The sequence below is a fragment of the Centruroides vittatus genome, unplaced genomic scaffold (genome assembly GCF_030686945.1).
Source record: "Centruroides vittatus isolate TY-2023 unplaced genomic scaffold, ASM3068694v2 contig_1175, whole genome shotgun sequence".
Lineage (NCBI taxonomy): Eukaryota > Metazoa > Arthropoda > Arachnida > Scorpiones > Buthidae > Centruroides > Centruroides vittatus.
Window position 1 is genome coordinate 112,804 of NW_027120753.1, and position 27,350 is coordinate 140,153.

Here is a 27,350-nt window from a genome sequence, read left to right on the forward strand (position 1 = left end):
TAGCTGGGAAAGTTATGCAACTCATTGCTGGATTTTTTTCCTATAGATAGTGTTTGTTTTTAAACAGATTTTATTTCTTTTTTGCAGATATATCTATCATGTAAAAACAAAATTGGGTGCATTTTTATTTTGACTCACTTATGGTGTACACAGTTTTCTGAACTATTTTAAGTTCTTTTTGTTTTTGAACATTTTTTTGAATGTTTGTTTGCATCTTTAAAATTTGCAAGTGTTATTCTACTGTGGAACAACAACAATCGAAATCCCCAATGGTTTTTCACCTTTTTTGTCTTATTTGGAATGATGCCTGAAGTTGGTCGTAAAGAGGCTGAAAACATTGCATTTTTATTAGCATTTAATAGTTGAAGTTATAAGGTTAATGTGATCCATTGAACTTAGTTATTTACTTAGCACTTTTAGTTTATCTTTAGAGGTAAAAAGTGAGTCAGAATTACAAAATATTATCATTGGAGTAATATAGTAGTAGGATATTTTTCTCATTGGTATAAATGCCAAACCAAAGAAAGTAATGTAAACAAAATTGAAATAGACAGTTCTATTTTTAGGGATCTTCTAAGTTTTTTTTTTTTATAAATACTTTAAAACAATAGAATACAGTGTAGTATTGTTCATTTAAATTCTTATAATGAAAGAATGAAAAATGTCAAAATAATCTTTGTGTTTTATTATCATTAATATTTTTTAAAAATTATGTTCTTACAATAAAAATTTCAAGATCAAATCATCAAATGCAGATAACAATTATAACAGATAAACAGATAACAATAAACAGATTTCAACAGATAAAAATTATAAGTGCCATTAAAGATTTTTACTGTTCTGTAATTATTTTCCATTAAATAGAAATTTAAATGATATTTACAAGTTTTCAAATTTAATTACATCATGTCAGTAGCAAAACTTTGACTAATTAAATATAATTGTAAAGAATCAGAAAATAAAGAAGAAAATATAATAGAAAATAAAACATAACCGGTTATAGATACTATCTATTTTTTTTTTATAGGAACTTTATCAGTTTACTAAGATAGTCATGATTTTTCTCTCATTTAGACATGATCTTTATTTTTAATTCCTGATTTCAATAACTTTTGGCATCTATTTAATAATCTTATAAAATTAGGGGGTACTTATATTAAGACTATTTCTTTTGGGTACTTATATTAAGACTATTTCTATTGAATTGATAATTTCTTTATTCATTTTTTATTATTTGGAAATTTATGTTTAAGAAGAATTTTTATTTGAATATGCATTTTAAATAATGAAAGAAAAATAATTTACCATTTAATTATTGATTTTATAGGTAGTACAGTGGATAACACATCAAAATCTTTATCATCAACTGTAACTACTACCTCCAGTTCTCAGTCATCACCATCACGTCCTGCCAATACATCTACTTCTCGGTCAACGTCAGGATCTGGAATTCCAAGCACACCAAAACTTTCAAAGTCCCCTCCATCAGTCACCCTTCCTACAAATAGGTTGCATACAAGACAGCATTATATATCAGCTGTATATGATTCTGCAATAGGTTCTCAAGAGGAAATTGTAGAAAGAGCTAAACAAGTAAGTGTAACTAAATGAAATCCTTGAATGTTTTTTAAAATTTCAAATAACTAACTAAAATTTTTAATGTTATTGTTATTTTGAAATTGCTGAATAAATCTGATATTTCACACTGTTAACAATTTATTTATTATTTTAATTATGCTAAAAATTTTGTTAATAATAATTTTCCTTTCAATGGAAAATTACGCTTTAGACTAAAATAAAAGTGACTTCTAATAAGATTAGATTTAAGTTATTTTAAGTGAAGGAAGTTGGCAATTTTTATAATTTTCTTTAATATAAAACAGAAAACTCCGAAAGAAAAAATAACACTTTTTATGTTACTGTTATATTTACCTTATATTTTAAGTAATACTTATTAATATTTTAAAATTTCAGGAAGCCTATGTTATGCAAAGAATTTCAGAATTACGAAGGGAAGGATTATGGTCTGCTAAACGACTTCCTAAAGTTCAAGAACCACCTCGTACTAAAGCTCATTGGGATTATTTATTAGAAGAAATGGTTTGGCTAGCTGCTGATTTTGCTCAAGAAAGAAAATGGAAAAAAGCAGCTGCTAAAAAGGTAAAATTTCAGTTTATTATTATTATTATTATTGTTATCTTATAATGTATCTTCAGAATTTTTGTAATTTTTTAAAATTGCAAGTCATTAATAATGAAATACACATTCAATGATAAAATAAAATATTTATATAATAATTTTTTTTATAATGTTTTACCAATTATCATTTGTTAAGCAATGAATTTATGAATGAGTTATTATTGATTTATTATCTTCTAAATTACCAATTTTTTTTTTTTTTTTAAATCTGTTGATATTGCTATTTTGTGTTTTGTTTGAAAATTTATCATAATGAATTATAAATATTACTTTTTAATCTTATTGTTAGCATTATCATCATAAAATGCCATTTAAGGTTTTGACTGGGAAGCCAAAATTGAAAAAAAAATATTTTATATCTAAATCGAACACAAATAAACTTAGTTTTTTGTAATTAGAGAATTATTGTTCTATATTTTTAAAATTAATAAAATATGAAAAAAATATAAAATATTTGAATATGACTTTAAAGTTTTATAAAAATTACATATAAAATATCTCAAATTAAAATTTTTTAAGTATGTTAGATTAAAAGAATATTTTAGTATGCACGATTATATACAAATTAGATTTTAAAATAGCATTATTGAAGCTTGGATTGTGAGAGATTTTATTTTTTTAATTACTATAAGTCTTAGCTGATACAAAAAAATATTTTATTTCTTTTTATAAATTTATTATTGTATGGCTTGCAAGATATTCTGAAAACTTAACTAGCTTTTAAAAATACTAACATGAAAATATAAGCAATTAAAAAAATACAGGGGTGGATCAAATATAAATGGTAATTTTGCTGTTCTGCTTAACATGCAGTTCCTAGCTAGATAATGTAGAGGGTAGTTGATGTTTGGTTTGTGAGGAGTGGCGGAACTGGCTTGGTTAACAAGCACACTCAGTTCTGTCGTCAGTACAGCCATGATTGAGCAAAAGGTACATTTGTCTGTTACACAACGCATTATCATAAAGTTTTTAACTAATGAGGGCGTTAAATCCGCAGACATTTTTAATCAATTGAAGGCACAGTTTGGGGACAGTACACTGTCTTAGAATCGTGTGTATATGTGGGCCAGAGAATTTAAGGGTGGGCAAGAATGTGTTGAAAACGAAGGTCATAACGAAGGCTTGTCCTTGGGCATTGATTGATGCCCAAGGACAAGCCTTACAGATGACAACATCTGTGTTGTTCACAAGCTTATTGAATGTGATTGCCAGTTAACTGTTGAAGAAATCTCATCAGAAGTGGATATCAGCTATGGGAGTGTTCAATCCATTATGATTGACCATCTTGGTTTCACAAAAATTAGTGCCCAATGGGCTCTGAGGTTGTTGGCCTCACACTACGTTCTTACAAGGAATAAATTGGAAGAAATGGGCTGGGAAACCCTTGGAACACTCTTCTTATAGTCCAGACTTGTCTCCTTGGGACTATTTTTTGTTTGCACCCTTGAAGGAATCACTTGGAGGAAAATGATTTGCAAGCAATGAAGAAGTCGAGGAGCACATGTGCAATTGGCTCATAACTCGCCCTCAATCTTTTTATGAGAGAGGGATATTGAAGCTTCCAAATCGTTGGCAAAAGTGTGTAGAGCTTGCAGGAGGATATGTAGAGAAGAACTAAAGTTTTCACTTGTTATATTATTAATCATAAATGTATTATTAATTAATTAATTATAATCAATATTATTAATCAATAAATGTCCAAATATAAATGGTAATTTTTTTTAATCTACCCTCGTACTTAATTTTAAAATATATCTTTATGAACAAATTAAATGTAATTTTCTTGTCTATTAAATTAATTAAATTTTAAAGAAATGTAATTTATTTAATTATGAAGTAAAATATTTTTGATATTTTATTAACTTTTTCTTAGTGCTCTCGCATGGTGCTAAAATATCATCAAGAAAGAGAAATGAAAGCAGAAAGAGCTGAAAAAGAAGAACATTTAAAATTACGTAAAATTGCAAGCCAGATTGCAAAAGAAATAAAACAGTTCTGGACGAACATTGAAAAGGTAATAACAACATCAGTAACTGTTTGAGTCAAAATTACATTTTAAGTTCCTGCAACTACTATATTCAACTATAGCAATGTTATCTGCTTTTGTTGGTTCTGTGAAGTTTTTCTTTTCTTTATTTTATTAAATTTAGTCCAGAAATTTCCATAAGAAAAGAAAAAAAAACAGAAATGATCATAAAAAAAAAACGTTATTTTGTTATGGTGAACCTTAAATAAGCATGAAATGTGTATTATTTTGATAATGTAATAAATTTTTAATTGTTCTCAAAGAATTTTAGCTATATAAGTTTCATATTCATTTGAACAACAAGGCATTTTATGAATATTTTTTTAACATAAATATAAAGTTTATTTTTAAAATTGCCAAAGCCAAAACATTTATAAACAAACAGTATTATGATTATTTGCACACTTTAATCTGTATTAATCTCTATTATCATTTCAATAAGTTCTTCATATAGACTATATGTTTTATAGTTTGTTTTATTATTTTTAAAATAAAATATTTTAAATTATTCCTTTTATATATGAAATATATTATTTAAATTAAGTTGATATAAAATAATAATTTGTATTATGGGGGCATGTCTTGACTGCCGAAGCTGCTGGTGACTTTTACTATGCACTTTACCAACTTGTAGGAAGTGAACCTGTGTATCGGATAACTTTAGATAGCCAATTTAAATTGATAAAAAAGTATTGAACTAGACATAGCTTAATATCTTCTGAAGAAATACTAAATATTGATCAACATGCAATGTTCTCCGGTAAAATGAGGAAGACCACCATTATATCACACTAAACCGGGAAGTAAAAAAGACCAACCAACCTCGACCAACTCTAAACTTATAACAGACATCAACTCACAAGAATCTTCCTCAGCTGCTATTGACTCTTATTTAGATATAATATCACATAGTCCACAGAAACCTTCAGCTGAGTTAAATGTACTTTGTTCTATTTCATCGACTAACTCCAGCAACTCAACAGATATTCCAACCACAGTTTTATGGAACAAAATATCTGAACTAATAAACACTTCCAATGGTAAACTATCTAATCAAATATTCTCCATAAAAGAAGACCTGGATCTTATTCACAGAAGTATTCAAGAAACTAAAGAACAATACCAAAAAATGGAAGAACAAATTGACAATTTAAACAACAAATTGACTATTTAAAAACGACAAAAGGATTTATGCAATATAAAATGGATAATTTAGTTAATGATTTCCATCATAACAACATAATACTGTATAATTATCAACAATTCTAAAAATATTTCCAAACTAGAAATTTGTAATTTTATTAACTCATTACTAAATTTACAAGATGTATCGCAGGAAGATATTCTAGAAATAACCAAACAAACCAAATCAATGAACCTATTATTAAATTAACACTCAGAAATAATCAGATCCAAGATCACACATTTACTGCCTTTATAAAAAAGAAACAACAAAACCTACTAGAAGACTGGAAAAATATGCAGATCACCAGACCTAACAAAGAATTCAACAACTAGATGAAAACACCTACTCTCATTTTTTTATGAAGCAAGAAAACAAAATCATCAAGGTAAACTATGTAATGACACTTTATCAATAGGCCAAGACAAACTAACATATAGCATAAGCACAGTGAAGCTAGTTTATCTGGAAACTTTCCTGCCTTTCTCCCCATTAATAACAACAACAAGTTGATACTCCATGAAACACAAAGCAAATCCTATCAAGAAAAACTTACTATAAACAATTAATTACTTTTGATTATGAATTGGAACAGTCAAGGTCTCAAACACAAACTACTACTACTCAGCTTCCTTCAATCAAAATTTAAACCAGATATAATTGGTATAACTGAAACATGGATAACATATAACATCTGATTTGTTTTATAAACTAAACTTTTTCAACAAATTTATAATAGAAACTGTATTGGCAAGCAAGTCATTGGGACCAGGACGTCCAAGTGGTGGCCTATGTGTCTTAATTAAAAAAGGATCTCGGTAAAATAATCCAAGTTAAAAAATCTGATAACTTTACACTATTGCTAATCTCCATGTATAAACCCATGCTTGGAAATATAAACAATAAAAATTAATGACAGCAATGATTGCCTACATTCCTCCCCCAAATGCCTAGCAAAATTAAATGAAACTTTTAAAATAATAGAATCATGGCAACATATCACTCCGTACATCCTATTAATGGGGGATTTCAACTCATGTATTACTGAACTGATGGATTCTTGGTACAGCAGATCCAATTCTCTTATTCAAAATACCCATCAATCCAAGGATAAGCATGCCAATAGACTTGGAACAAACCTGATTGAAGTAATAACTGAAAACAAAATGTATATTTTAAACGGCCGTATTACTCCTGATTACCCTGCAGAATATACTTGTCTGGTGCACAGTTGGAAATCCACTATTGATCTTACAATATGTTCTGAATTTTTACTGGATTGTTGTATGAAGTTTTCTACCTCAACCTTTGATGCATCTGACCACTTTCCCACTGTAACAAAATTTTTATTGTTCCTGCAAAAGAAATCCCAGTTTGCCTAAAAAAATCTAAGAATAATCTACAATATTTCAGATTATCTAGTTGAAATTGAAGACCGATTTACCTACATCCCAGAAATAACTGATTCTAATAGTGAGGAAATCTATAAACTTATAGTTCACATAATGAATAACTATATACAAATTAAAAATGACAAAGATAATATTCATAATAGATTCAAAAACCCTGGTACGACTTTGACTGTTATAATATGAAAAAAGTAAAACAAACCAATGTAAAACTATTTAGAAAAATCTCAAATGATGTAAATTTATTAACTACAGGAAAGCTAGACAGACCTATAATAATCTTCTCGAAGCCATAAAGAAAAATTATTTCAGATATCTCGAATCATTTTTAATCAACAATAGCAAGAATAGCAAACTGTTTTGGACCTACCATATGAAAATTCTGTTTTAACATAAATCCAGGTGAAAATCCCTCAATAATAAACTATGATACACGGAGAAACTTTTATCGGAGATTTCCAGATATTAACCAAACTCTAACACCTAACACTGATTCCTACAACAAATGTTTAGACTCCAAATTCACAATTAACAAATTAGAAGAGGCCATTAACAAAACTAGAAGTAACTAACTCCAGGTAGTGACTACATTCCAACTAAATTCCTGAAGATGCTTTCGTACCAAGCAAGAATAAAATTACTAAACTTATTTAATTCAATGTACAAAGCAATTCTATATCCAGACTCCTGGAACTCTGTTATACTCACAATGATATATAAAAGGGGTGATCATCTCTCTTCAAATAACTATAGACCTTATAGCTTTGCTCTCAACCCTGAGAAAATGTTTCACCACAATATTAGCTACTAAATTCCAACAATGGACTTAGAAACCAAATTCCAATACACCTATATTAAAAACAAGGGTATAGAATCAGCAATTTTCCTTTTACTATCAATAATTCAATTACACCTAACAAAAAAACATAGGAAAGTATATGCATCATTTGTATATATTCAAAAAGCATTCGACTATGTCTATGTTCCCCTATTGGTGAACAATTTGATGGCTAAAGGTGCAGTTGTACATTTTTCATCAACAGTACTAAAACTATTCTCTAAATATAATATAAAAATCAAACAGGGTAAAACTAGATCTTCAATAGACTTACTCCATGGTGATACTCTTTTATCTTATTTATTTATTCAATTTTTATTTACTCGAAATAGATCAACTTTTCCATACTTCTACATATGGCATCGAAGTTGGTAACAGAGTCTTTCGTTATATTCAATTTGCAGACGACTGGTAATTATAGCTCCAACCAAAATTGCTTTACAAAGAAAAATTAATCAACTAAACTCATACTTCAAATTGATTCATTTAATGATAAATCCTGCAAAAATAAAGATTATCATATTCTACAACAACAGTAAAATTTCAGAAAAAGAATCAAAGTTATACCTAGACAATACCCTTCTACAAATGGTAAAAGAAGTTAACTTCCTGGAAGTTATATTTGATTGGAACGCCACATTTAAAGTTCATTTCTTTAATGTTAATAATAAAGTGAAGTAGGCTGTAGACAATTTATTGTATTTATGCTCAACTCTAAAAATTACAAACTTGCATATACATATGAAATTTTACAACTCAATAATCAATCCTATCATCTACTACACAAGTCCAATTTGGGGTCTGGACTGTACATACAAATTTGAATGCTTCCACAGTAAATATGGAGGTCTGTACTCAGCTATGCAATACGTCATGAAACCAACTGCATTTGGTCCTTTCCTTTTTTTCTAAAACATAATCAAATTCTACTACCATTTGAAATTCAAAAGTGACAATGATATAACTTTTATATATCAGGAAGTAATTAAAAAAAAGTAAAAATTCTAGCATTGAACAGCTTTGGCAAATAAAGTTTCACAGAATATTGAATTCATTTGGAATGTCAAATCTATTATTTAAAGATAATCTTCATGACTGGAAATATGGATATACACTACTGATGGAAGCAGCAATATCTCAATCCATAAACAAACACCAAATTAACCTAAATGAAAGTAATAATATGAAACAAAGTTTATGATAGGTTACTGATGTCAGTTTTTAATTTAAACTTTAATAAAATGATATAAGAATATTTTCTTAAAAAATACTTATTTCATTCAGGAATTAACTGTTAAAATCGATTGTGTTTAAACTGTTAAAAGGTTTTTTTTTTAGACTTTTTAGTGTTTCTGATTTATATATATATATATAAGCACTGGCCTCCTTAAAGTTTGTTTTCAAAGCCCTTGAATTACATACAAAATTTTCCTTTAAAAATTGAGAGAGAATTGAGAAGTTATAGTGATAGGACATCTTTCTTCACAGTGTGTATTTCTTAAACAAATTGTTTAGAGATTCCAAAATTAAAGTTGTTATTGCAACAGTACTTCTATAAAAGTAAAAAATTAAAAGTTGAAACAATAAATTAAAATAGTGATTGCCCTATCTTTTCAAATAAAATAGTCTATATATGCATATATTATTTCTAAATAAATTTGTCATTAAATTGAAACCATTGGCAAGTGAAAGTATGTTTTATAACATAGAAATAATCTAATATTTAAAATATTTTTTAAAATCAAATATTCAAACAGCAATATATGAACTAAATTAATTCTTTATAAATGAAAATTAAAAGAAATTTTATAGGAAACAATTTTAAATAATTTTTAAAATTTATATACAAATCTAATTTCAGTTTTTATGTCGAATAAAATTGTTCACAATGTTTTTTTAAATATGAAAATTTATCAGTGCATTTTTATGTTATATTCATTAGTTTTAAACATTATTTGGAACTTTTTTTTTACCATGGTGATAAAATCATGTATTTTCAGTTGGTTGAATTTAAACAGCAAACAAGACTTGAAGAAAAAAGGAAGAAAGCTTTAGATTTACATTTAAATTTTATTGTTGATCAAACTGAAAAATATTCTTCTTGGTTGACCCAAGGAATGAATCAGTCCATTTTTGGGAGTACTCCCACATCTTTAAATGAAACATCAGGATCTCAGGCTGGTTCAGATGGTAAGAGTATTTAAAATTTGTTTTTAAATTAAGAAAATAATTTGTAGAATTTTTTTAATCTACAAGATAAGCAAATTTCTTTCAGAAAATATTGAAATATATGATATAATGAGCAATTATTTATTGTGACATTGTCACAATGCCAGGCTGCATTTTTTAATTATATTTTTAATTTATTTAATTTGAAATATATGCTCTTCACCTCAAATTAGTAGTGTCTTGCTTGCCTCTGTACACAACACTTTTCCTATGAGCAACAGAGTCATGCTGTCATCTATCTAACTCCTTTCAGAGGAAAAGTTTTGAGCAGAAATAATGTGACTTGCAGTTTGCATCGGAAATTTGAATATGGTTAATTGGTGCCTCCTGCCCCTAAGTTTTTTATATCTGGTCTCAGATTTTGTCTATCTAACTCAGTTCTCGAGCTTGAGGAAAGACGGACAGACAGATGACAGTGGAAATTTATAGGTCTACAGTTTTTTTAAATTGCAGCCCAATTATTAAGAGCTGTATGCTATCCACAATATTATTATTGTTTTAAGTTACACGTGGAAAATATTCATTAACCTGACAGAATTTTAAATTTTTATTTGCTTTTTATGAACTTATAGTGTAAAATATACTTTTATATTTTAACCTTCTGCAATGTATTTACTTTATTTTTGAGTGAATTAGTCAAATGTTTATGTAAATTGAAATTTATAGTATTATATATGATTATTTTCAGATAAAGATTTTGAACCAAATACTAGTGAAACAGATGATGAAGAAACAATTGAAAAAGAAGAAGCACAAGGCATCAACAAAGATGAACAAGATAAAGAAATACAGATGCTACAAAAAGAAAGTGAATTACCACTAGAAGAACTTCTTAAAACTCTCCCATCTAATATTTTAGAAAAACCGGCATCTCCTTTAAGCTGTAATGAAGAAAGTAGTGAAGATGATATAAATGATGAAAATGATGATGAAACTGATCTGAAAGATACAATTTTGGTAAATTATTAATTTTACAATGTGAAATATAATTTTCATTTTTTGAAAATATATGTTTGTATATATATACATACATGTATTTTCTATATGTAAACAATTGTGTTGATTTAATAGAATAGGAGATCTAAAACTCATTAAAAATAATGTTTTTGGATTATGGTTGGATATGGTAAGCAGCCGAGATTACAATTAGAGACTACATTTATCTTTTGATTTGAAGTCAGTTTAATAAGAGTATCAGAAAATTTCAGACTTGAAGTTTTGGATACACACTAGGATTAAACCATTCCCAAATAGATATGATTTGAATTATACCTAAAAGTTAATCCGAAAGTAGTCTGAATTTAGATGCAATAAGAATTCAACAAAAAGTTTATCAGGAACTACTTTATTTTCTGATACATTTGTTAAAATTTTAATGAAGTAGAATATTAACATATCATATTTGGATTATGGTTAGATTGAATTCATTGGTTAGATGTATTGGAATGGACCTTTCATTCATTTAATCAGTATTGTCTTATTATGAATCAAACAGAATAATTAAATGATTTGTGAATGTTTATAATTGATAGCAACTTCTTAAGATTTGTTGATATAATTTTAGATTAAATTATTGATATGCCTTTTTCTTAGACTAATTTGAAATTTGAAAACTTTAAATTTCAAATTAGTCTAAGAAAAATCTACTTAGCTCTTTTATGTTCAACTCAAGATAAGCAGTTACACATTGTTTCGTGTTATTTTATTTCCTGTTATGTTACTTAGATATATTATGTCAAATCAATTTACCGAATTTTAAACTTAATTTTTAATGTAAAGATTTTTTTTTTTTGGTTAATATAATCCTAGAGAAATAGAAACGACAGTTTCAGTTTTAATTAATTTTAGTTTATTGAAATGAATAATTTAAAATAATCATTGATAAAGTTATTAAACAATAATAAAATAATAAATATTATAATAATTATACTGCTATTTTGAATCTAGGAGGATCAGTTTGAAAATAAAGATGATGAATATTATTTAAGTAATGATGATATAAAAGATGATGAATCTACAATACAAGAGCAAGAATCAAAGGAAAGTAAAGAAGATTATGATGCAGAATTAAAGGAATTACAAGAATTAAGTAAGTTTAATAATTATGATTTTTTTCAATTGTAATAAAATCATTACCATAATTTTCTGTCGATAACCTGATTTCTGATTTCTCTGGGTTATCTGTGTTTAAACTTAGGAACTTAGGCACTTAGGAAGCAGGTATGGATTATGTGATGGGGCAAGTTTTATGTTGATTTGAAGTTGCAGTTAGTATTACTTAGACAACTTTTATTTTGTGTAAAGTATTTTTACAAAACATGAAAAATTCTCACCAACTACATGTACACACATAATGTTACCTATACATCTCTTGTTCATTTTCAGTGTGTTTAATCCATGCTATAATTGATATTACTAGATATTTCTACTTAAATTTGTATCTTGTAAACTGATAAACTTCTGGTCAATATTCCCTATCCATATAATGAAGCTATTTCAGAGAACTTTGATGTGATGTGATAATTTCATTCTAATAAACTATAATTTTATTGCTTTAAAGTGAATTTTGATGACTAGAAATAATTATATACATACACAAACTTTTATAATAGAAAATACATACACTGAGAAAATTAGCAAATAGCCAGAACTCACTGAAATAAAATGCCTATGGGAAGGAATATGAGGAATAAGGTACTTATGGTACCTATAGTCCTCAGTTGCACAGGTGTTATATCACATATACTAACTTAAAATGGAAGTGCTAAACTATCTTTTAACAAAGTTGTTTAAGCAGCTTTACCAGGCAATACATTTAATGATAATATTTTGTTTCTCTTTTCTTTCTGTTATTTATGTTTTTTTTAGAAAAGTTAGAATATATTTTTTTCATGTAATGCATCAAGATTATAAATGAGTGAAACAATAGAAAAAAACACTTGTAGTTTGTTAAAAAATTTGTATTAATTGTAATTAAACTTTTTAATATTAGATGATATCCCACTGGAAGAATTAGTTGAGAAATATGCTGCAGCTTATGCTAGCGATGTTGATATATCTACTGTTGAATCTTCCTCAAATAGTGAAGAAAATGAAGGATCAGATCTTGATGATGAAGATGAAATGGATGATGATAATGGAAAGACATCTACTAGCAATAAAGGTATTAACTTTTAAAATAATTTTTCTTTTTTTGACAAAGATGTAAATTAATTGGAATGTAAACTTCCTATTGGCAAGTTACTGATTAATATTAAACTTTAGTATGAGGGGCATCCAGAAAATAAAGAATGTTTGGCTATAAAAAAAGGGAAAAAAACAATAATGATAAGAAAAAAGTTTTATTAAGTAATTAGTACAAGACCAGTTATTTTTTTATACAGTCACCATTACAATTTAAGCACTTGTCATAGCACGGCATTAGTTTTTGGATTCCTTTGTTATAGATTTCCATCACCAGTTCTTTCAGTCAGTGACAGCTTCTTTTACCTTGCCATCTGTTCCAAAATGTTTGTCACCCAAAAATTCTTTCTACTTGGAAAAGAGGTGAAAATCATTGGGCACTAGGTTGGGACTGATTTCTGAGTACAGCTTCAGTGGCTACAGCAGTGTGTGGTTGCACATTATCTTCCTTGATTAAACATCAAACACCATTTTCTCACACACACTTTATTCAAAATGTTATCACCATACACTTCTATGATTCGCTTATGAATTTTTATAGGACAAACTTTCTTTGCATTTAGAAAATAAATAACCTTTCACATTTGACAGGATTTTCGATTTTTGCATGCATTTTAACTCTTGACAAAACAGTAACAATAAGCCTACCATTATCAATACTCTATACACTATACACATTAAACTAATGCATCAGAAAAATTGACCTTGAATTGATGGCAGTCATTCATTTGCACAGAGTGCTGTGCAGAAATGTTTTTTATTTTCTGGGTGCTCCTTGTATTTTTGAAAAGTTTGTCTTCAGTTAAGCTGTAGTTGTAATTATATAATATTAGCAAATAATTTTTATTGTATAGTTTTTAAGTTAATTTAATATTTGAAGTATTCATCCAGAACATAAGATATGTTCATATGTTGAATGAAATAAATGAAAAATATAATTAAATAAATTTTATATTTAAGAATTATCTGTACAAAATTGTGAAAATCTTTTAGAGAAATTAGAGGAAAAATCAATGAAACAAACATTGTTGTTTTAAGTGTTAGTTTTTATTAGGTGTATTCTGTTTAAAAAATTCATATAATAACAATGGGAAAGACAACTATTTTTTAGGGTTATGATATTAATTAGATAATTTTCATTTCCATGCTATTTGATAAATATCAAAATCATATTTTTTAGTATATGAAACTGAAGAAAATGATGATGATGAGGATGATATGGATGAGGAGGAGGAAGATGATGAAATAGAATTTGGGACAGATGATGAAGATGAAATTGTTGATGTGGGAATGGAATATTTGATAAATCCAGAAAAGGAACATAGTAATAAAGAGGTATATAATTAGTTTTTACAAAAAATTCTTTAAAAAGATTCTTCTAAGACAATACATGCAAATGTGTTTTTATTCCAATCCAGTCCTTTCAAATGCACATTTGAGGAATTAACAATTTTACAGCGGAGTCGACCTTTCTTTATAGGCTGCTCATTTGCCTCTAAATGTAAAACAGTATATTTTATTAACAGTAAATTAAAAATGCATATTTTTAATTTTATATGAAGTGCCACCGCCAAAGGGATATTTTAACTGTTTTAGATTTAGAGGAGGATGAGCAGCCTATAAAGAAAGGTAGACTCCGCTGTGAAATTGTTAATTCCTCAAATGTGCGTTTGAAAGGACTGGATTGGAATAAAAACACATTTGTATGTATTGCCTTAGAAGAATCTTTTTAAAGATTTTTTTGTAATGATTAATTCGTCCTGGCCATATATTTTAACCAAAGGTATATAATTAGATTATCAAAACATGCCTATGTTGCTGAGATAATTTTATTAAAAACTAATCTTTTTGGCCTATTCCATAGGCCATCCTCAGGTTAAACCAGAGAATTGGAACATCGGCATTTCAAATATTTATTCTATTTTTGGAACACCAATGTTCCAATTCTCTGGTTTAACCTGAGGATTGCCTATGGAACAGTCCAAAAACATTAGTTTTCAATAAAATTACCTCAGCAACATAAGGTGTGTTTTGATAATCTAATTATTTGCTAAGTACATTCTGTTAAGTAGGGGTATATAATAATAATAATAAATTGTTAAATCTTATTAACAAATTTTATTGTTATATTCTTAAATATGTCACTCTATTTGAATATTTTGTAGTAATTAGATTTAAACAAATTAAATTTTTCCATCTATTTTCTGTATTTAAGATTAGTATTTATAATGAATACATGATTAACTAGCAGTTTTAATATTTTTGCTAGTTTTGGTAGGATTGGCTATTAAGAATTTTTGTACTTAAAAAATTGAATACTGTTCACTAAAATTTTAATTCTATCACAAAGTTTATAAGATTAATCACAACAATGCATGCATTAATTTTAAAACAGAATGAAATAAATATTATTGCATAATGTATATAATTTTTAATTACAATAGTAAACATCTTGTAACAAATCAATCACACTAACAACATTTTAAGAAAAAAAAACAAAAATTAAAATATTTAACAGAAAAACTTTAATTGATTGATTTATGATTTATAAAATTTAATAAGTAAAACCAAAAAATCCAAAAAAATATTAAAATGACTTAAAGAAAGACAAGAAGTCTCTTCTAAAAATGAAATAATACACAACAATTTTTTATAAAAATACACATTGATAACCTAACATGATTTATCTATTTTTAAAGTATTTATCTGCACCCATGATTTACCAAGCAGGAACAAAATCTGCCTTCAAAAAAGTTATCACAAATTATTATTTTAATATAAATTTTTTTAAATTTGTAGTCAAATCCTTCTAGTGATATTTACTGGAACAAGAAAAAATATTGTTATAGTGCAGACCTGGCCATCTTACAGTGGGATGTGATTGACTTTCATGAGTTAAAAGCACTGATGATCTACTCTGCATCACTGTTTTTATAATGGCTTAATAAGCTACTCTAATAAAATTATTCTGCAAACATACTTATATTTATTTATTGCACTGTAATTAGCATTCCAGATTATCTCCTTTTAGTAAATACACTAAACATAAATAAAATTTATTTTTTACCAGAACAAAAAAAAAAGAATTTTATTTCTTTCATCACACAAATAAATTTTGCTCCTCTTCGGCTTATTCATTTTTCACTTAACTGAGATTGCTTAAAGTTTGAAAAAATAAAAACTAAAATAATGTAACCTTGCAATGTCCTTCAACACAAACAGCAATTCTTTGTATCCATGTCTTATGGATTGTTACTAATTCATAGCAAATAGTTAAAAGATTCATCTGTGAAAAATGTGGCTTTAATACTCCTACCAAAATTAGACCATGTTTTTTGCATTTTAACAGAGCCATACTTCTGCGATTAACTAAAAATGATACACTGATTGACAGGTTGATCATCCTTGTTATAGTGATAGTTTATAAAGAAGTATCTCATTCCTATTTAACATTATTGGACTACAAATAGGGTTATTTTCGCAAAGTTAGACAATGTTAGAACAGAAAAATACATAGTATTATTAATCTCTTCTAGTACAAAATTTAGGAAATTTATTGCATATTATTTCTACAGTTTATATTAAACATTGAAATCCAAAATTAGTCAGATTCTGTAAACTATGCAAAAATAAAAGTAAAAATTTAAATGAATTCTAAAATATAATTTTTTAAGAATACATTTACGTTATTCATTTAATCACTGAAAGCAATTTGCAACACTAAGACATCCCTGAACCCTTTCTAAGAGAACTTTGTTATGTTAATTGAGTTTAACTAAACAAAATTCCTCCAGAAATTATATAGCAATGTCTTAGTGTTGCAAATTACACTTATTCTAAAAGAGATTTTGTTACAATCACTTTTACCTAGTAAGATCAGGGTCTGATGGATTTTGAGTTTTGACTAATACACAGGTTTACTGTAATTTTTAATTATTTGAAAAACTGGAAATGAAAGATTTGAACCCAAAAAGTACCAAAAAAAAAAAGAGTTAAAAAAAGTTAAAATTTGTTTCCTTCATTGTTTCATGTTAAATATTATTTTAAAAATTTTGTTCAAATGTTAATGTTTCAGCTAAACAAAAAAAAAAAGATAAATTAATTTTAAGTGCCAAACAAAAGTTTAGATGCTAAAATACTAGAAACACATTAAATCTGGCTCTTGTTCTCATTCCTACTGAATGCTGGTAAAGTTTGTGATAACTGTATTAAGAGAGTATTACATTTTGATTCGAAAAAACAAATGATTAAAATATAATTTACTGCATTATTATTATTATTTTGGAGAAGGAAAATATTGTGTATTTTACAAGTATAGTAAGAAAATATATTGCTAAACTAAGATTGCATTAGAAGTTATCGCAATAGAGAAATATATTACTTATTATTATGGAAGGGTTTATTATTCTGTTGATAATAGTTATATTGAGATTTGACTGTATTTACATTTTTATGTATAATAATAGAACAAGCAAATTTAATACATAAATGATTGTTAATTTTTTCAAATGTAAATTACTTAATCTTTTGTGTTTACATAGTCAAGACAGTAATTTGTTATCAAAATCATTTTACCACAAGTTAATAATAATAAATTTTTTATGATATAGGAAGAAAAGGATGAAACCAAAAATAGAGGACCCAGTCAAGAGATTACAGATATTGCAGCTGCAGCAGAAAGTTTTCAGCCAAAAGGAAATACACTTTCAACTACTCAAGTAAATTTTTGTTTTTTAATTTTCGTAAGAGTTCATAAATAAATACAAGATAATTAAATAATGAAAGTTTTTAAAATAAATTTTTTTATTTATTGCTAATACATATGTGGAATAAACTGAAATGACAATCATCATTAATGAATAGTCAAGCAAATCAGTTTACCAGTCACAAGAGTGATTAGACTGATTGATTAGATCAATTACTGTTTTATTTTTTTCACTCCTAATAATTTTACCATAAAAAAAGTAATAATAAAATTTCTAAAATATAAAATCAATTTAGATTTCAAACATAAAGTACAAAAGCATGTATAGTAATTGTTCAAACACTATGTACAATTTTGATAACATTTCTGTATTAAAAAATAATGTGGATTTTATTTGTTAATTTACATAAAAATCTTAATTTGATTTTTCTTATATTGTTTAATGAGAAATGTAAGGACCGTAAAGAAACTGAATAATTGTTTTTTTTATTATTATTAACTTCTGTTTTATATTGTGTGATTCAAATTATTTCTGTGAAGTTATATGATAAGTGATTTCATTTTCAACTTTATTGAAAGAAGAAATATTAAATTTGAACTCATTACTATTTAAAAATAGTATATGATTAAATCAAACTTTTCATAAACTTCAATTCAAGAAATTTGAAATAAAAGAACTTTCAGTTTGCCTAATCATATTTAGTTACATTCACTACTTGAATTATGTGTTAAAAATTTTTTAAATTAATTAAATTATTTAAATATTTTCACTGTAATTATAAATACAATCATATATTTATTTCAAAGTTAGTTAAATGTTTTCAAAGTGTATTGGTAATATATGAATGTAATGAAGTTTATGATTACAGTATTAAATTAAAATAATTTATTTTTAAAAATAACATACTATTAATTAAATTTATTTCTAATTCTTACTGAATTCAATGATTTTACTTTATATGATAGGTTTGTACTAAGATTCCATTTTTGTTAAAACATCAGTTGAGAGAATACCAGCATATTGGTCTTGATTGGTTAGTAACAATGCATGATCGTAAATTGAATGGAATTTTAGCAGATGAAATGGGTCTTGGAAAAACTATACAAACTATTGCCTTATTAGCTCATCTAGCTTGTGAAAAAGGTAAGAAGAATTCATATAAGTTGATTTTATGCAAATAAGTTTTTAACAAATAATTAATTAATTAAAAAACAGGAATTTGGGGTCCACATTTAATTGTTGTACCAACAAGTGTAATGCTGAATTGGGAAATGGAATTTAAAAAGTGGTGTCCTGCATTTAAAATCATTACTTATTATGGAACACCAAAAGAAAGACGACAGAAAAGACAGGTAAATATCTTAATTTCTGTAAATAATTTTTTAATTTAAAAGTGTGATTTCATTTTTATTGAATGTTGTTATTTTACTAAAATATAGGGTTGGACGAAACCAAATGCTTTTCACGTATGCATTACATCATATAAACTGGTTATTCAAGATCATTATTCATTTCGAAGAAAGAAATGGAAGTATTTCATTCTTGATGAGGTAAATAATGATTGATTTTAGTTTTAGAAAGTTTCTTAAAGCATTATTTATTTATAATTATTATAAATATTTTTGTTATTACTATTTTAGGCTCAACATATTAAAAATTTCAAATCTCAGCGATGGCAAATGCTACTTAATTTTCACAGTTCTCGCAGGTTGCTGTTGACAGGCACACCTCTTCAAAATAGTTTAATGGAACTGTGGTCTCTAATGCATTTTTTAATGCCAAATGTTTTTCAATCACATCGAGAATTTCGGGATTGGTTTGCTAATCCTGTTACTGGAATGATTGAAGGAAGTCATGAATATAACGAAAGTTTGATAAAAAGATTGCATAAGGTAAAAATAACTTTGTATTGAACTTTTGATTATAATTTTAAGTTTAATTTTAGTATAAAGGGAGAGTTTGTTTATTTATTTTTATAAAGTATGAATTAATAAAATAATTTTAAACTAATACAGTGGAATCTTATTATAACAAACCTCATAATAATGAACTTTTAGATTTCCCCGACCCACTTATCATAGGAACATATGACTAAAGCTTTTGTTGTATAACTATATGTATAACAAATTCAGTTTAACATCTCTGTTTTGGCTTTCTCACAGTAATAGAATTTCTGCAATTTTCACTTCACTATAACAATTTTGTTATTTCTTTTTCTCTATTTTGGGTTGCAATTTGAAAAAATTGTAGACCTATAAATTCCCCCTGTCACTCGTCTGTCTGTCTTTCCTTAATTTTGAGAACAGAGACAGATAGATAGATGAAAGACAAGACCAGTCAGGGAAACCTTAGGGGCAAGAGGTACCAATTAAATATATTCAAATTTCCAATGCAAACTGTAAGGCATGTTATTTCTGCTCAAAATTTTTCTTCCGAAAAGAGTTAATAGATGACCAGTATGTCTCTATTATTAAAGGGAAAGTATGAGGTATGGGGGCAAGCCACAACTAATTTGAGATGGAGAGTATATATTTTAAATGAAATAAATTAAAAATATGATTAAAAATATTACAGCTTGGCATTTGATGATGTCACAATAAATAATTGTTTTCTATTGCCTTCTAACTTAAATACAACTGTATCTTAAGAGAAGAGGGAGCTCAGAACCAAGTAATGAATTGCAGGTGTGCTAACCTCAGTAAGGTGTACAAGTTGTCATAGACATAGGCGTAAGGATGGCTTTTTACACTATTTTGTTACTTATGTTATTCTTTACTTAAGGAATGAGTGTAAGATGGTAAGATGGGACCAAGGAAGTTCCAGGTGACAGAAACATCTTTGAGCTTTTCTTGTACAGGAAACCAAAGTGTACAAAGAATTTGATTTGGAAGCATGAAGTAAATTGATGATTTCAGAACTATTATATTTATTTGAAATAAGTAACAGAAATGATAATAAAGTAGCATATAATGGTTTTGTTTCACATGTGGACTTTATATTTAGCTGTTTAACTTTATGATGATGATTTATATAAATTTTTCATTACAACAAACTTTCAGTTTAACATTTTTGGAATTGCTGTCAAGTTTGTTATAATGTGGTTTCACTGTATTTATTTTATATTTTGTTTACAAAGCTTTCTATTATAGTTACTTATTTATTATTTGTTGTTAATGAACAAAATATATTTTTGTATAATTATTTTTAATTATTATAACACAAATTACAATGAATTTTTTTAGACTGTATTTAGGTTAAAGTATTAAACTAATTTGTATGAAGATAAACATCTATACTTAGGGCAAATGAATTTAACAATTTTACCAAAAAATATCTTGGAAAAAATCTGATGTAATTTGATTTGTTATTAGAAATTTGTGCTTTAGTTTCTGTTAATTACTATGACTATATTACTGTGTAAAAATTCCAAAACTTCTAACTGCCACAATGGGTGGAAGTAACATTTAACATTGTAAATAAGTTTGAAAAACTGCCATTTTATTTGAGCAGGAATCATAACTAATTTACATTTTTATTTTAAATAGGTATTAAGACCATTTCTTCTCAGAAGACTCAAGTCAGAAGTTGAAAAGCAATTACCAAAAAAATATGAACATGTTATTATGTGTAGACTTTCAAAAAGACAACGTTACCTATATGATGATTTTATGAGCCAAACAAAGTAATTATTGTTTTAATAAATATAATTATTTATTTTTCTCATTAGTATATTTTTAAGTTATATTTTTATGGTAATAATTTTGACAAAAGAAGAAATAGAAAAAATGTTTTTAACTGCTGAAACATTGTTTTGTGTTTTGAGTTTTAAAATATGGGTTTATTCATTTAACATTAATTCAAAAATTTTTTAAGTAATTAATGACATTCTAAAAGAAAGAACATTTTTAAAATGATTAAAATATATAAAAAATAATATTTATTTAATTTGTCTTTTTAACTTTTCATATTTTGACTACTATATGCTAATTTATAATGTAAATAGAACTGATCTATCTTTTAGATTTTTAAAATTTGCATTAGATTGTAAACAGAATTCTATTTTTTATTTGTATAAATATTAATAGGATTTGTTTATTATTACTGAAGGATTGTTACTGATAAAGAAAAGTTTTTCTTAGATTGATACTACAAATATAATATCAAGATTATAGTAGCAAATATCAATTGCTTAAAAGCATAAGTATTCTGTCAGAAGATCATGTAAATGTTACAGAATGTTATATTTTATATGTCAACTTCAGTTTCTTAGTAAATAAAAAAAAATCCTACTGTAGCACACTCTTTTCATCTTTTCCTAAGTTTATTCATCAGTAATCATCATAGCTGGATAGTATTTCAAATAAGAATATATGTTGCTATTATTAAAGACTTCTGAAATGTTCTTAAGAATAAAATTACAGTGAGTTTCAAATATCATAGAAAAAAACCAATGATTAAATTTGTGAGATTTACTGACTGGATGATTGTCAGGATGGGCGAGGGGTCAAAAAAGTCATATATGGGTAGGATTTGGGCACTGATTCAGACTTACCATTTACAATTAATCCTGTTTAATTAAATAAAAACATTGTTTATAAAATTTTGTTATTGGTCACTTTATAAAGGATTTTATCCTATCTATCTTTTGGGTGAGAGAGTCCATAGAAAGTCCAAATGTCGCTTTTGATGTTGACAGTCAGTCCTTCAGAAATGGACAGCTTTTGCGTCAGTTGACTCAGGGCTTGCTTTGTTTGGTAGAAGTTTTGGATCAGGTAGGAAAGTGGTGTTGACTGAGGTGTCGTTTACAGTTGGCTACTCAAGAAACACTTCCCAGGGAAATTAGATTTTGGTGCAGTTGGAACATATCCAGATAGGCCATGGATTGGGAAGAAAAGGGCAGATCTGGGATGAGAACTTCTACAGGTTGTCTTGGGAATAGAACTTGAATCTTGGAAAAAGAACGTTGTGTCCAAGAGAGATGAGTTTTTGAAGGATTTTTTCTGTGTTTCCCTATTCCAATTGATTGATGACATTCCTCATCGCTTTTCCATTGGTCCACCCTTGTTTCCAGGTGACAATTTTAGATTTTTCAGGCTGTGGGAGAGGTTGAAATCAACATTCAACTTGAATCAATCAAATAGTATTTATCTGAACATTGAATCTTCTTCTCGTAATTTAAGCATTTAGTGTTTACCTAAATCTTTGACAGATATTCTTTCTGTCAAAAATGACAGAAAGAATTTCTAATAAGTCTTCATAAGACATTATTTAATTAAATAAATCTTTTTGCTATATTATTGTTTAATTTTGTATTTTTTTTTTATTTGAAAGATGAGAGTTTAATTGCTTTGTTGGACATTAATTAACATTTAGCTTGCAATTTAAATTTCATCTAGGACCTCAGAAATTTAATAAAAATTATATCAACATAAAGTATTGCATAAGTTGAATATTATTTATATGGCAAAAAGATAATCTTGATTTAATTCCACTTCTAGTGATTTCATTACATTGTCATAGCAGAAAAATTGTAAATGTCAAATTTTTTAAAAAATACTATACCATAAAATTGTTATATATACTAATGATTAATGATGAATATTAAATAAAATTGAGTTGGTTTATAATAGATATAAAAATATAGATATTATTCAAAACTAGTGATAGGTAATCCCTAAGTTGTTATGAAATTTCATTTTTAATTTCCAATAACATGATAAAGTTTATATAATAGCACTTATACACACTGTGTACAATAGGCTGATCATAATAGAAAACTGGTTCATTTTTATACTTATTGGCTATATTAATTGAGTTATTTTAAGAATGATATTTGAGATGGGATTTGAGGATGATATTTTAATTAATTATAGTATTTTACTAATAGAAAGATTCATGGAAACATGTAGGAAAATGACATGTTAAAGCTAACATAAAATGTATTGAGAAAGTATTGCTTTATGAACTGGTTTTAATTTCTGTTAATTTCTAGTTATTTAATTTATTATTAGTTCACTTTAACTTTATAATAAAATTGAGGTTAGAATGATAATCTTGTAATAAGCAAACCTGTAGAAAGTTGGTTATTTTATTTTTGTTTATTTATTTATTATAATGGCACTAATGTGAGTTATTTGTTCTTGTTCGGACAAGACTCCACTAGCGTAAAAATGGGTGTAAAACCCCTGGCCATAAAACCTTTTAATCACGTAACCTATTTGCGTTTGCGCTCGGATTGCAGTGGAGATCTGGCTTTAGTGTGTTTATTCCCCATTACAATATTATATTAACTGTAAATGTCATACGGTATTGTTAATTAGTATGACCAATTTTTGGACTTTAAAGTAACTTAATATAGTTAGTTTTGTTTTATGTGAATATTAATTATAAGTTGGACTGATTGTATTTAAAGTTAACACTATATGCAGCCATATCTCTCTCTGTATGCAACATTGTTTATATATTTTATAATTGTTTTTTTAAATTTTAGTTTTATATTGTAATTTAAATAAATTACTAACAAATTTATGATACGATATATAATTTTAAGCAACTTTGATTAATATGTGCCAAAAGAGAGAGATAAAGTATGTTGTTCACTTTAAAGTATTTTATTCATTCTAAAAATAATACATTTACAGAAGAATCTCTTCAATGGATTGCTTCGGCTGCCAAAAATTATCTGTTGTTCTGGGAATTGTTATATTGTGGATAACAGATTTTCTGCACTCAGGAAAATATCCATTGTTCAAAAAAATTTCCATTTTTTAACCCCTGTACATAAGAAATACCAGTACTCAAAATTATTCAATCCCTTGAGATCTCTATTCGTTATTTTATAGAAGCACATATGTTTGTAATGTATGTATATATTATGCCATACAGGTGTATGACAAAGCTGACAAAAGCTGTACATACTGTAAGCATAAAAAAGAGGCAAATTACATGTGATCATTTGCACTTTGCTTGATTTCATGATTTGTTAAAAATCTCATCCATTTTGGTTTCTTTCAATGCCACTTTTCTGTCTATTCAATACAACACCTCTTGATATTAGCAATATCATGTACAGTACAGCCTGTTCATTTATGCTGTTCAGTAGGAAGGTCTTCACAACTTGAAAATACTCTATGGCCTTGCTAAATTTGGACCAGCGGTAGTGTTCACTAGGTGACTTCTCCTCAGTTGTATCAGCTGGCTGACTTTCTTTATACAATTCTTCAATTGTATATATCCGAAATGTAATGAGCAATTATTTATTGTGACATTGTCACAATGCTGGGCTACAATTTTTAATTTATTTAATTTAAAATATAGGCTTTCTACCTCAAAAGTGTCCAAACATCATACTTTTCTTTTAACAATAGTTGTGCTGGTCATCTATTAACTCCTTTCAGGGGAAAAGTTTTGAATTGAAATAACATCTTTCAGTTTGCACCAGAAGTTAATATATAGTTAATTGGGTCTCCTGTCCCTAGGCTTTTTATAACTGGTCTTGACTTTCATGTATCTAACTCTGTTCTTGAGATTAAAGAAGAACAGACAGTGGGAATTTATAGGTCTACAATTTTTTCAAATTGCAATCCAACAAGTACATCATCAAACTCTGCAAATTTTCAGAAACACTCTAATATTAACTAAATGTTGACAATATTAACTAAAAGTTTACAGTAGATTTGGGGTAGGAAAAATCTGTTATTCCAAGTAACAGATCCCCTAAGAGGAGGTAAAATTACATTGATTAGGCAGGATCCGGAAAAAAATTTGTTATTTCGAGAAATCCATTGTTCTATGATCCATTAAAATGAGATTCTACTGTATTATGAACTGAAAAATAATTATTTTGATGATTATTATTTAAATTCCACTAAAATATTTCTAATTAATCTTTTTACTTCATTTATTTTTGAAAAATTTTATATTAATCTAACCCTTTTTTACAGTAACTTTTATAAAATTTTAATTTTTATTACATTTTTGATAGAACAAAAGAAACATTAACAACTGGAAATTTTATGAGTGTAATCAATGTCCTGATGCAATTAAGGAAAGTCTGCAACCATCCAAATTTATTTGAATCTCGTCCTACTGTTTCTCCATTTATGATGGAAGGAATATGTTTCTATTTGGCTTCTTTAGTGGGAAAAATTCTTGAATATGATCCTTTCAAAGTAGGTATAATTTGTAAAAACATCAAATTATTATTTGTTATATTAAAAATATTAAGTTATAATATTTATAAAAATTAAACATATGTAAAAATATTTTTATAATTTTAATATAACTGAAGACTGTCTAACATAATTTACAAGAAATAATCCAGTTTGCAAAGCAGTTCAGTCTGGCCCATTAATAACTAGAAATATCTCTTACTAATATTTGTCTGATAAAGGAATAAAGTTATATGGCCTATATACCTTTACGTATTGATATATCAGATGTTTTAATAAGAAGAGTGAAATTTCACATGAAATGATTAAACATTGTACAGTATAATTCATCAAGGGAAACTGTGTTTAAAAATTTTTAAATGAAATTTGAAATAAGTAAACCATTGAAGTTATAAATTTAATGTGATTAAAAGCTCTTAATTGTAGACAGTTCAAAAACTTTTTAAAAAAATATCACGATAAAATTTATTACAGTCACGTCAGTTGACTCTGCAGAGCAGCTAAGCTTATTAGAACAATTCTAATCAGTTCTTCTAGGAGAAATAAAAAGATTATTAAGTAGGATGTTACTTATTTAGAGGAACCCAAATGGCTAAATAATTTGGCAAGTAATAATTTTTGTAGGTATGACAAAATATATTGCTGACTTGAATTTGAACCTGCATGGAAGACAGCTTGTTAATCAGCAGTTTAAAATATTTAAAAAGTTGAATCTGTTAAAAAATCAATTGATCAATAATATTTTGAGATCAGCAAGAGTTTTATTGACAAATGAAAAGACAACAAATATTAAAAAATATTCATACACAAGTAAATTTGAAAAGTGAATTTTAAGAAAGGTTTATCAATTTTAGAAATAACGAACTATTTATGAAAATGTTTAGTCATTCCAAAATCACGAGGAAAAAAATTCCAATTAGAAATAATTGTTCTTCAATATTATATTCCATTTCTTTCTATAGAAGAAGATATATAATTATAAAATACAAGACATGTAGAGTGTTTCAGAAATATTTAGACAAATTTCACAATCTTACAGAGGAAAAAAACCAAATAAAAAAATAGCTCTTTTTGATCTGAAACTTAATGAGTTATTAAGCATCAAATTGTAACGACATTATTTCCATATTTTAAGTCTGGCTATGTAATGTATTAGTAATTAAATTTGTTTACTAATCACAATTTTTTTGTTAAACACTTCATTTTGTTAATTAGTTCCTATGTTTTTGCTAATGGAATCATTTAGATAGTGTAGTTAAATTTAAAAATGAGTAATGAAAACGAATTTATTTTATTAATTATTTACATCAGTTAGGTTTTATTTCAATTATTAATTAATACACAATCAATACAGATATATTTATTAAAAATTAAAATTGAAATAATCTAAGTAGTAAAACATAATT

At 26.7% G+C, this 27,350-nt stretch overlaps 1 protein-coding gene across 2 annotated transcripts in view; it reads left to right on the top strand.

Annotated features, from left to right (window-relative positions):
- Positions 1-27,350, top strand: part of dom (domino) — a 179,706-nt gene that overhangs the window by 55,951 nt on the left and 96,405 nt on the right. For both annotated transcript variants that reach the window (XM_067279421.1, XM_067279424.1), the window contains exons 4-18: positions 1,328-1,593; positions 1,975-2,160; positions 4,073-4,213; positions 9,656-9,845; positions 10,573-10,841; positions 11,832-11,973; positions 12,877-13,047; positions 14,248-14,402; positions 17,678-17,785; positions 18,739-18,916; positions 18,989-19,125; positions 19,213-19,323; positions 19,414-19,665; positions 21,319-21,455; positions 25,758-25,944. In XM_067279421.1, coding sequence (XP_067135522.1) covers positions 1,328-1,593; positions 1,975-2,160; positions 4,073-4,213; positions 9,656-9,845; positions 10,573-10,841; positions 11,832-11,973; positions 12,877-13,047; positions 14,248-14,402; positions 17,678-17,785; positions 18,739-18,916; positions 18,989-19,125; positions 19,213-19,323; positions 19,414-19,665; positions 21,319-21,455; positions 25,758-25,944 — 2,630 coding nt within the window. The remainder of the gene's footprint in view (positions 1-1,327; positions 1,594-1,974; positions 2,161-4,072; positions 4,214-9,655; positions 9,846-10,572; positions 10,842-11,831; positions 11,974-12,876; positions 13,048-14,247; positions 14,403-17,677; positions 17,786-18,738; positions 18,917-18,988; positions 19,126-19,212; positions 19,324-19,413; positions 19,666-21,318; positions 21,456-25,757; positions 25,945-27,350) is intronic.